The sequence below is a fragment of the Neoarius graeffei genome, chromosome 13 (assembly GCF_027579695.1).
Source record: "Neoarius graeffei isolate fNeoGra1 chromosome 13, fNeoGra1.pri, whole genome shotgun sequence".
Taxonomy (NCBI): domain Eukaryota; kingdom Metazoa; phylum Chordata; class Actinopteri; order Siluriformes; family Ariidae; genus Neoarius; species Neoarius graeffei.
Window position 1 is genome coordinate 66,655,975 of NC_083581.1, and position 12,371 is coordinate 66,668,345.

A 12,371-nucleotide genomic window follows, 5' to 3' on the forward strand; every position below is an offset into this window, starting at 1 on the left:
CAACTGAAATTGTATAATCAGGCAAGAATGGGACAACACTTCTCTTTCAAAACTACAGCAATTGGTCTCCTGAGTTCCCAAACATTTACAGAGTATTGTTAAAAGTAGAGGTGATGTGACACAGTGGTAAACATGCCCCCGTCCCAAAGTTTTTGAAACGTGTTGCTGACATCAAATTCAAAATGAGCATATATTTTTTCAAAAAACAATAAAATTTCTCAGTTTCAACATTTGATATGTTGTCTCTGTACTATTTTCAATTAAATATAGGGTTTCCATGATTTGCAAATTATCGCATTCTGTTTTTATTTACAGTTTACACAACGTCCCAACTTTTTTGGAATTGGGGTTGTGCTTTGCACTTGCCAGATTACATGCTTATTAAAAAAAGCTCTGGCTGAGGATTTTATAATGATTTACAGATGCCTTGTAATCATGACATCACTCGAGGGCTTTGTTCTCAGTCGTGACAGGGGCTAGATTATTTCATCGAGCTGTCTTAAAAGGGTAGAGATTATTCCTGTTTTTTTACTTTCAAGCTACATGCACTAAAGCATTTATATTTAACTTTATAGTAGATTCAATTTTTAATGAAGGCTGCATGATCATTTATTCACATTATTTTGATCAAATGAATATGCAACAAGGTGGTGCAATGCATTAGCATTTAATGTTTGATATGATGCATCTGTAATGTCTGCAGGAAGCCATTAAAATCTCTCATTCTTTGTCATAATAAAGATTGAACATACTGCTTTGTTGTCTCACTGGTAAGGTTGCTATTCTCAATGTTTTGGCCTTGTTTTTTCCATGTCTCTGTCAGGTGCTGGGAGCAGTGTGCACCACAAGTGTAACAGTGCTAAACACCGTATCATCTCCCCTAAAGTGGACCCTCGCACTGGCACCTACAGCAGTGGTCACTCCGAGCTGCAAAACAGTGATGTGTCTGAAGGCAAAACAGAACACAGCCATGCTGGGGGAAAAGCAGGCACAGGGGCCACAGGAGGGGGCACGTCACGGGAAAAACGCAATGGAAAAGTGCACAAGCCTGTACTACTGCACCAGAATAGCACTGAGGTCTCATCTACCAACCAGGTGGAAGTTCCAGATACCACCCAGAGCTCACCTGTGTCCATTAGCAGTGGCCTGAACTCAGACCCTGATATGGCTGACAGCCCTGCTGTTACAGGGATGAGTCACGTGGCCTCAGTAATGAGCAGCCTATCTCAGAGCGTCTTCATGTCAGAGGTACCAGGCGATCCAGTATACAGTATGTCCCCCACAGGAGGTGCTAATGCTCACCTCATGGGCCCCGATGCCACCTCCCATGGATTGGTGCTCACTGTCACCTCTGACAGCCACAAGTTTGCCTTTCCTGGCACTGGGGGCACAGAGGCAGGCACACCAGGAGCTACAGATGGACTTGCCATGCTCTCTGCGGCTGGAGTTTCTGAGGAGCTTGTCCTCTCAAGCAGCCTGGATTCAAGCAACATCAAGCTACCAGAGACCGCTATGAACTTTGACCCAGACTGCTTCCTGAATAACCCAAAGCAGGGCCAAACTTATGGGGGCAGTGGGCTGAAGCAAGAGAATGGCTCTTCAGGTACCTCCTCCTCTGTGGCCAGCACCAACGGCCTACAGCACTCTCCGCCAATGTCCAACTCCACCTTCAGCTTCAGCTCAGAGATCATCAAGAACATCAAGACTGAGGACACCTCCTTCGAACAGCAGCTGGCCAAGGAAAGTGGCTACCAGATGGGGGCAGTAGTGAGCTGTAGTGTATCCAATGGTTCAGGCCCACAGAACTCACTAACATTAACCCCAGCAGGCTCACTACTGCCTTCTGGAGGAGGATTGAGTCCTAGTACCACCCTGGAGCAAATGGATTTCAGTGCCATTGATGCAAAGCCTGACTTCTCCTCCAGTACATCAGTAGGTTATGACCAGACAATGACCAATACTCATCTGGCCCATCAAAGCCACTCGCCAAGTTTCTTCCTTCAGGACACACAACAGTCAGCCCAGAACCAGCAAGGCAGGCAAAATCCAAGCCAAAAGAGCCATTTGCTGGAGCACAACTCCCATGACAGGGCCTATATGGGATTACAGGTGGTCAAAACAGACTCACCTGGTACTAATGGCCATCTCCACCACCACCATGGCCACCAGAACCAGCACAGACCCAACTGCAATGGAAGCTTGACCACAGAGAACCAAGGGCAGAGTGGATCTCTTCAACTACTACAGTATCCAGGAAGCTTCTCCACCCTTGGGACAGAGCATGAGGATGTGGTTGGTCATGATCAAGCTGGCAATACAGCTTCCGGTCAGGCCAGTAGTGCTGACACCAGATCAGATGGCATACTCAAGCCTGGGGATCACCTGCAGGCCTGTGCAGGGGGCAGTACAGAGGGCGGAAGATCAGAGCACTACCTGCAGCAAGGTTCTGAGAATGGAGTAAGCAATGAGGCTCTCAGGAATGGGAATTCCAGTGACAGCACTAATGGCCAGCAGCAGCTTCAGCCTCTTCTACAGGGGGCTGGGCTGGTACAGGGGCTCTACAATACCCACCAGGGTCTAAGTGGAGCTGGAACTGGCAGTACTGGAGGCACTGGCATGGAAATCAGCCTGGATCACTTTGACATCTCCTTTGGCAACCAGTTCTCTGACCTCATCAATGACTTCATTTCAGTGGATGGAGGAGTCACTGCTGTGGGTTCTGGTGGGGCACTCTATGCCCACCAGCTGGTTGCACCACCTGGCTCAGATGGGCAGGGAGCGTCAGGAGGAAACCAGCAGCAGGGCCAGGGGGATGGGAACAACAGAGCAACAGGATACAGCACTTCTGACCTCTGCCTCCAGTCTTGCTGCAGTCCCCAGGGTCTAGGTGGTGGAACAGCTGGTGCAGGGGCCTCTGGAGACACAAGCTCACTTTCCTACATGCATGTAGCTGATGTTGTGTCAGCAGCTGTAGCGCAGGGCACACTGGGTATGCTGCAGGCCACAGGGAGGTTATTTATGGTGACTGACTACTCTCCAGAATGGTCCTATCCAGAGGTGAGTTCATTTAACTGTAAGTAAAACAGATGGTTGACATCTGCTGGCATTTATTTAATAATTTATGTACATTCATTTCAAGAACGCACAATACTAGATGAATTATAAGCAGCATGAAACCATCCCCCATCTCTCATAGCACAATTTTTCTGAGGAATTAACCTTGCCTGCCAGGATTCTAGATTTCAGCTACAACCAAGCAAGCTTTGAATCTCAATAAGTAGTCGATCTGCTTTTTGGGTGGATGGTTAATTTTTCAGCACACAGGTTCAGCTGATGAATCACACTGCAAGGGAAACCCTCAGAACAGCAGCAGCTTAAAAAGCAGGTTTGAACTTTGATATACACTTGTCATGTAATATTGATACTCAGGACTAGTGAGTGCAGGGTGATGTTCAGGACGGAAAATAACCGCAGACCAGAACTTAATTGTTGTTCTCATGTTGTGTTATGCCCTTATATTGCTGACAGAAAAATATAGTTTTGGGTGGTGTTTTTTTTTTTAAGATGTAAAGCCAAGCAGGTATACCATGCACACCCTGTTGAGTAGAACGATTCTCCACTAGGGGGAGCTATTATCCTTCTGTGGTACTGTTGAGAAAGGAAACTCTGACAAACCTGCACTTGTCATCATATCATTTGACAGATGAACAAATTGTGTGATGTAAAAAAAGTCAAAACATACTGTTCACAAATACATGTTACATTTAATTCTGCCATTATTTCTATAAATAATGGCAGAACAAACCAGGTTCCCCCAGGTCACCAGACTGATGAACTCCAAACCCAAACTCTAAACTTCTGTTTATAACTTGAATATTCCTAATTCCACAGGTCACTTTATACCGGTACTATTGCACTTTATAATATTTTTGCTGCTGCATAATTTAATTTAATACACTTCATATTTAATTCTGTGCTGATCCAAATTGCAACGAAATTTCATTCGGTGTACACTTGTTGCATACTGAATGACAATAAAGGTTGTCTAATCTCTAATCTCTCTAATAAAACAAGAGCTGATTTAAAAAAAAATTTAACTGATGTTGGTAACATTCACTTGGTCAAAGTAGCTTTGCAAGAAAAGCATTCACTGAGCTACTCACTTATAGTATGTCTATTGAGTGTGGAAGCTTAAAAAATTATTTGAATATGAATTTTTATATTTGAATGATATACTCATCACATGAAATAAATTTTTTTTTTCTTTAGTGTATTTAATACAGTTACATTTATGCCAATGTTCTTTCTTTATTTAGACTTGTTAAGGGAATGATTTGTCTTTATAATTTGAAGGTATGGGTTATGGGATTGAGATTTAAAAAATTGAATTTAAAAAAATACAGATTTTACTGTGGGGCGACACGGTGGTGTAGTGGTTAGCGCTGCCGCCTCACAGCAAGAAGGTCCGGGTTCGAGCCCCGTGGCCGGCGAGGGCCTTTCTGTGCAGAGTTTGCATGTTGTCCCCGTGTCCGCGTGGGTTTCCTCCGGGTGCTCCGGTTTCCCCCACAGTCCAAAGACATGCAGGTTAGGTTAACTGGTGACTCTAAATTGACCATAGATGTGAATGGTTGTCTGTGTCTATGTGTCAGCCCTGTGATGACCTGGCGACTTGTCCAGGGTGTACCCCGCCTTTCGCCCGTAGTCAGCTGGGATAGGCTCCAGCTTGCCTGCGACCCTGTAGAACAGGATAAAGCGGCTAGAGGAGATGAGACAAAATCTCCTTGTTTAGGACATTAAGCAGCTATTGCATTATAAAACCACAAGAGGGAGGAATTCTCTCTCAAATGTTGACCCGAGGTTCTGTACCGATGTTATACCCACATTCTTCCACATGATGGCAGCAAATCCATCCATTATCTGTAGCCGCTTATCCTGTTCTATAGGGTCGCAGGCAAGCTGGAGCCTATCCCAGCTGACTATGGACGAAAGGCGGGGTACACCCTGGACAAGTCGCCAGGTCATCACAGGGCTGACACACAGACAACCATTCACACCTACCAAGGAAATGAACATCACGACTGACAAAGTGCTCAAATTGTTACGTCATTCTTCATTAGCAAGCTAAAAAATTGATGCTGTAACCATGTCTCTTTCTAAAAGAACTAATTTAGTCGTTTCACAGCAATGAACAATGGTGGTAAATATTTACGCAATCACAACTTTTACAAATGTTATCATCTCATCCGGCCGACAGGTGATGAGCACCATGTGTTGCCCGGCATCCATCCAGCGTCATCCACATTTCACGAAAATCGCTTCTTCTCTCTCAGTGCTTCAATTTTTTTTTTTTTATTATGGAATATATTATATATTATTGACCTGGCGACTTGTCCAGGGTGTACCCCGCCTTTCGCCCGTAGTCAGCTGGGATAGGCTCCAGCTTGCCTGCGACCCTGTAGAAGGATAAAGCGGCTAGAGATAATGAGATGAGATGAGATTATATATTATGGAATATATCTGATATACCACTCAACGCCAGGCTGTATTATTTAAATATATATTATTTTTCACTCATTTTCATGAAGGGTTCCAAAAAATCTGAAGTGACTCCAGAACAAAGGGATTTTACAACTTTTGAGGCACAATCTGGCAACCCTTGTAGAAATACATATTTTTTGATTGGCAATGCAGTCGTGTTTAACAGTGTTGTGCGGCTGCAGTTCAACATTCTGTACGTTAATTAAAGAAAGATTTACATTATTAGCTCATCCGGCCGGCAGGTGATGAACTTGTGCCCTCGTGTTGTCCGGCATGGTCCACATTTCACGAAAATTGCTTCTTCTCTCTCAATGCTTCACCGATTTTTATTCTTTTTGGCAGGAAGGTAGATCTGCCTGGGGTGCATATAGCTTCTACTCAAATTTGCATAATTGCAGTAAATAATGAAGATATGGAGTAATTAAGCTCTAACGAGCAGTTTCCACACAAATCGCTTCTTCTCCCTCAATTCTTCACCGATTTTGATTCTTTCTGGCATGAAGGTAGGGGTACCTAGGGTGCATATAACTTCTACCCAGATTTGCTTAATTATAGTTATTAATGAAGTTATGGACTAATTAGGCCCTAATGAGCAGTTCAACAAAAATCGCTTCTTCTTGGTTAATTCCTCGCCATTTTGGATTCTTTCTGGCAAATAGGTCGGTATTCCTAGGGTGGATATTGCTTCTATATGTATATAGCTTGTATATAATGTATCTACCGTAGCTTGCAACATTTATTGTGCAAGGTGGCCCACTTTAGATCATTCCTTCTGGACTAGACGGAGCCGGCGTGAGCTACGCTGTCACTGGTCTCGTTTGTAAATAACTTTGCGAATTGTATTAACCCCCCCCCCCCCCCCCCCATTCATATTTATAGAGTGTGTTATCTAAAATCATAACATATAGTCAATTAAACACATTTCAGTTTAATTGTCGGAACCCTACCAAATGTTAAAAGCCAGAATTTGGGAGGTGTGGCGGAAATGCAGTCAGTTCATTTATTTTGATTTGTTTCTTCATTCGAAATGTACTTTTCGGATTAGTTTGGTTAATAAACACATTTAAGTGGATAGTTTTTTTTTTCTTTTTTATCAGACATCTAGTTTTTGGGTTTGTTTACCTGACATGTTTCGACGTACAACTGTCGTCTTCCTCAGAGTGTCCCCGGATGTTATTGGCACAGCAATAATTACAGATCCACAGGACAAAGAACAGGAGGAACAACATATACAACACGCACTGAAGGCATGTCAATATCCACAATGGGCAATATCAAAAGGGGTGGAACAGGTTAAGAACAACAAAACACAGAAGAAAGAGAAAAAAACAAACTAACAAACAAGAACACAGGGGAGTAGTTACATTACCATACATTAGGGGAATAACTGAACGCATTCAAAGAGCAATGAGGAAACACAACATTAACACACCTGTCAAACCACACACAACACTCCGTCAGATCCTGGTTCATCCCAAAGACAGAATACATCCGGACAATAGATGCAACACCATATGTGAGATTCCATGTCAATTATGCAATAAAACTTACATTGGGGAGACAGGAAGGAGTTTCAACACAAGAAAAAATGAACATAAGAAAGAGTGCGAAAAGGAGACAGCTACAAGACAAACCCGAACAATAAAAGAAAAGGCACAACAGGAAAATTATAAGTCAGCTATAACAGATCACTGCAAAAGGGAAAATCATATTATGGACTGGGGGAATGCCAGAGTCATCCGCACAGAAGATAACAAACAGCGCTGGATCAGGGAGGCCATAGAGATCCGTAAGCGAAGCCCGAGGACCATCAACCGGGATGAGGGAGCATACATGCTCTCCCATACCTGGAGTGCCATTTTGCAGGGGACGAACAGACAGTAAAAGGCGTGACCGACCTGTCAAACCAGACAGGAAGGCCACGCCTTCAGAAACATCAGCTGATAAAAGATGCATCACCAATAACATCCGGGGACACTCTGAGGAAGACGACAGTTGTACGTCGAAACATGTCAGGTAAACAAACCCAAAAACTAGATGTCTGATAAAAAAGGAAAAAAAACCTAACTATATTTAATATAAGACATAATGAACGTAATCGAAACATTTAAGTGGAGTTGCTAAACTGATTTTTTTTTGGTCTGGCCCACTTGAGATTGGACTAAGTGTAATATGTCATTTTATCAAAATGAGTTTGACATGCCTGGTGTAGACTGTCATGGATGTTAAGTTGGTGTGTGTGTGTGTGTCAGGGTGGGGTTAAGGTGCTGATCACTGGCCCATGGCAGGAGGCTAGCAGTCAGTACAGCTGTCTGTTTGATCAGCTCTCTGTCCCTGCTTCACTGATCCAGCCCGGGGTTCTGCGTTGTTACTGCCCTGGTAAGTCTTCCTTAACTACACACATACAAGAAACTTTCAGATAAAAAAAAAAAAAAGTCATCATTTCTTCTAATCTTGTCATAATTATTATACCCTTTATGTATGTTGTAATTTGCCACAATACAAAAGCTGCTGTCCTCCTAACATTCCCCCAGCGGCTTGTGTTTTAATTGAGCCATGCTCGTACATCCTCAGGGGTCCACTTCTGTCAAACTGTGCTTGAGAAGTGCTGGCTGAATTCTCCTGGGCCCTTGTGATTTTCTCTCTGTGTCGCTGTAATGACTAATGCGTGTGTTGCTCTGTTTGTCTCCCTGTAGCCCATGACACTGGCCTGGTGACCCTGCAGGTGGCAGTCAGTAATCAGATCATCTCAAACTCGGTGGTGTTTGAGTACAAGGCCCGCGCGCTGCCCTCGCTGCCTTCATCCCAGCACGACTGGCTCTCTCTGGACGGTACGGCTGCTTTATTCTCACTGCTGCGCTGCACTTTTTGCTTGCTCCTGCTGTGGAGACACTAACTGTCTTTGGATACTTATTATTATGACAGCTGTTGGCTGAGAAGATTGTGATCTGTCGAGTGTGTTCGTGTGTTAGTGTTTTCTCTGGAGTAGAGGGAAGAGTTCAGAACTAGTCGGATTAGTCTGTGTAAAGTGCTGGATTGTAGAGACTTCTGAGTCATAATTCATGATGGCACACGGAGTCGGAAAGTATTACAATAATTATATATTTTGTAACTATATTTAAATATTATTTTAGCCAGTTTGTACTTTTACTCCTTGTATATTCATAGAGACCTTTAAATTATTCATTACCATGTCAAAGATCACAACTTAAATATTTATTTCTTTTATACACCTCCCATTTCAGTCACATTTCTGTGCATTCTTAATTTATTTATTAACTATAGCTAAAACCTTCAATCCAAGATGATGTTGTTGTTATTATTATTATTATTATAGATCAAGTTAGAATTTTAATAGGACAGACCAGCTAGGAGGGAAAATTAATTCCTTATATAACCACGGTGTCATAGCCTGGGGCTTTTCTAATTACCCCACATTTTATTGGAACAGTAAATCTGTGTTTTAAAAAAGATTTGAGTAGAGACGAGGAGAGTAAGTTATTTCATCAAAATTCAAAGGACATTAATGCAACTTAAGTCCTTAGGGCTTTGTGCTGGATCAATGATGGACCACTAGAGGGGGACATGAGTGTACAATTTTAAATTCTTCCGCACCGACAGCCAATTACTGTAAATGTCAAGAGATTCCTGTGTCACATGGACCAAATTCAGATTTGAATAATTGCTGTTTCTTTTCAGCCAGGTCGAACATGGTAAGCCCTTCACAGATAGAGCTTTGACATGTCACAGTTGATTTTTAAAGACATACTGTAGCTCATTACTTGTTTTGTGTTCTTTAATCTGGCATGTCCGATGGTCAGTTATATATATGGTTAGCACTGTCGCCTCACAGCAAGAAGGTCCTGGGTTCGAGCCCCGGGGCCGGCGAGGGCCTTTCTGTGCGGAGTTTGCATGTTCTCCCCGTGTCCGCGTGGGTTTCCTCCGGGTGCTCCGGTTTCCCCCACAGTCCAAAGGCATGCAGGTTAGGCTAATTGGTGGCTCTAAATTGACCATAGGTGTGAATGTGAAGGTGTGTGAATGGTTGTTTGTCTCTGTGTCAGCCCTGCGATGACACAGGGTGTACCCCGCCTCTCACCCATAGTCAGCTGGGATAGGCTCCAGCTTGCCTGCAACCCTGTAGGACAGGATAAGTGGCTACAGATAATGGATGGATGGATATATATATATATATATATATATATATATATATATATATATATATATATATTCTCTCCACATTCACTGTATATGAGCAGTCATGCGCTCTGATTGGCTAATCTACTACTAGGATATCAGCTCATATACCATGAGTAGAGAAAAACAAAATGGCGGAGCATGTTGCTGAACCAACCGAGGCCGAACTAAAAACTCAACTCGAAAACAAAACCCCAAAAAATACAAAATAAGCAACAAAATATGGAATTTAAGTATTTGATGGTATCTTTTTTTAATTTCTCAAGAATTATTATTATCGCATTTTTCACAAATTGCTCCTGTCATTTCGCCGGTTTGTTTACATTCTAAGCGGAAATGATTTTGTCGGACGTTTTTTACAAAGTTTTTATTTATCAAATGTGCAAAAAATAAAAATGCTCCGTTTCTCAAAATCCAGTGAATGTGGATAGAATAAAACAGCTATTCCACTTAATCTTGTTGTACATGGCTTATAGCTAACTATCAGCTCATGTATGACTTGATTTCATGGAATAACTTGTGTATACAGGGTGTTTCAAAAATTTTGATATTATTTGAGATGTAAATATCCCAGGAACTACATCTCATCTCATTATCTCTAGCCGCTTTATCCTGTTCTACAGGGTCGCAGGCAAGCTGGACCCTATCCCAGCTGACTATGGGCGAGAGGCGGGGTACACCCTGGACAAGTCGCCAGGTCATCACAGGGCGCAAGAAACTACATAGTCTTGGCAAATGAAACTGAACAGGCTTAATGTTGAGCAATATAAAATTCATTCCTTAAAATTTGATTGAGAATTCAAAGGTATGTGGATTCCATGAACGAGTTCACAAATTTTCAATATTTGCGCTGCCTGAGACACACACACACAGACAGCCTTCCTCTGAACTTTTTGTACCATGTCCAAATCTGCATTGCAGTTGGTGCATTTTTTGAGAATTCTCTCATAAATGCACAGTCTTGTTCGACTGTGTTCGAGCGTACTCTAACACACAAAACACCTTTTATTTTCCAGTGAATGGCATTTCTATACCTAAAAAGATAAAAACAAAAAATATTAAGCATAAAATTTTGACCTGTTTCTACACATGCAGTTAAAGTTTGAGGTCTACCAAACAAGAACTAGCCAAGTTATTAGATTGTGAAATTACACTACCGTTCAAAAGTTTGGGGTCACCCAGACAATTTTGTGTTTTCCATGAAAAGTCACACTTTTATTCACCACCATAAGTTGTAAAATGAATAGAAAATATAGTCAAGACATTTTTCTGGCCATTTTGAGCATTTAATCGACCCCACAAATGTGATGCTCCAGAAACTCAATCTGCTCAAAGGAAGGTCAGTTTTATAGCTTCTCTAAAGAGCTCAACTGTTTTCAGCTGTGCTAACATGATTGTACAAGGGTTTTCTAATCATCCATTAGCCTTCTGAGGCAATGAGCAAACACATTGTACCATTAGAACACTGGAGTGAGAGTTGCTGGAAATGGGCCTCTATACACCTATGGAGATATTGCACCAAAAACCAGACATTTGCAGCTAGAATAGTCATTTACCACATTAGCAATGTATAGAGTGGATTTCTGATTAGTTTAAAGTGATCTTCATTGAAAAGAACAGTGCTTTTCTTTCAAAAATAAGGACATTTCAAAGTGACCCCAAACTTTTGAACGGTAGTGTATGTCAAAATTTTTGAAACACCCTGTGTGTACAGGCTGAGTTATATACAGATGTTAAACATATTGCCATCAAAAATCAAATTTTTGATGGTTTTTGCAACACCTGGGCTTTATATAGTTGTTTATCTTTGTATTTATGGGATTGATTCATTTTCCTGTGTTTAAAAGAAGAAAAGTGCTTTGTTTTAAGCAGTTGATAGAGAGAAAAGTCTTTAAGACAGGAGAATAAAGTGAATAAAGTTTACATAGAGTTGTGATATACATTCCACACTGTTTTTAAAGAAAGGCTCTTATGCATGCAGTGGTCCACTTTTTGTCCCATTTCCACAGTCAGAACGTCTCTGCCAGATAATCCCATCACTCTGGAACACTTGCCCTCAAAAGCCCTGGCTTAATAAACTTGAGGCCAGGACGTAATGTCACACTGGACAGTCTGACTGAGATGAGCACTGTGGCATCAAAGAGCCCCTGACAATGCCTGAGAATATGGAGAGTGAGAAGTGCTTGCCAAGCCGACATGCATCTATGCACTGATCAGCTGATAAGTGGGTTTAGCCATCCATTTACAATTCACCAGTCTGGACAGTGAAGTGACAGAACTACCACGTGAGTCGGAGTAAACATACAACATGCACAGTGACCGATAGTGACAGAACGGAAACATGGGGAGTAAAAGAATGCTCAGCTTTTTTCCCCCAAACATATCACCGTCATCCACATCTACAGTGTACAGTGGTGCTTGAAAGTTTGTGAACCCTTTAGAATTTTCTATATTTCTGCATAAATATGACCTAAAACATCATCAGATTTTCACGCAAGTCCTAAAAGTGGATAAAAGGAACCCAGTTAAACAAATGAGACAAAAATATTATACTTGGTCATTTATTTATTGAGGGAAATGATCCAATATTACATATCTGTGAGTGGTAAAAGTATGTGAACCTTTGCTTTCAGTATCTG

General features: G+C 42.0%; 1 protein-coding gene across 3 annotated transcripts in view; it reads left to right on the forward strand.

The window, feature by feature from the left end:
- Nucleotides 1–12,371, forward strand: part of camta1a (calmodulin binding transcription activator 1a) — a 1,048,086-nt gene that overhangs the window by 925,963 nt on the left and 109,752 nt on the right. For all 3 annotated transcript variants that reach the window (XM_060938363.1, XM_060938365.1, XM_060938364.1), the window contains exons 9-11: nucleotides 824–3,057; nucleotides 7,791–7,917; nucleotides 8,235–8,369. In XM_060938363.1, the coding sequence (XP_060794346.1) occupies nucleotides 824–3,057; nucleotides 7,791–7,917; nucleotides 8,235–8,369 (2,496 nt within the window). The remainder of the gene's footprint in view (nucleotides 1–823; nucleotides 3,058–7,790; nucleotides 7,918–8,234; nucleotides 8,370–12,371) is intronic.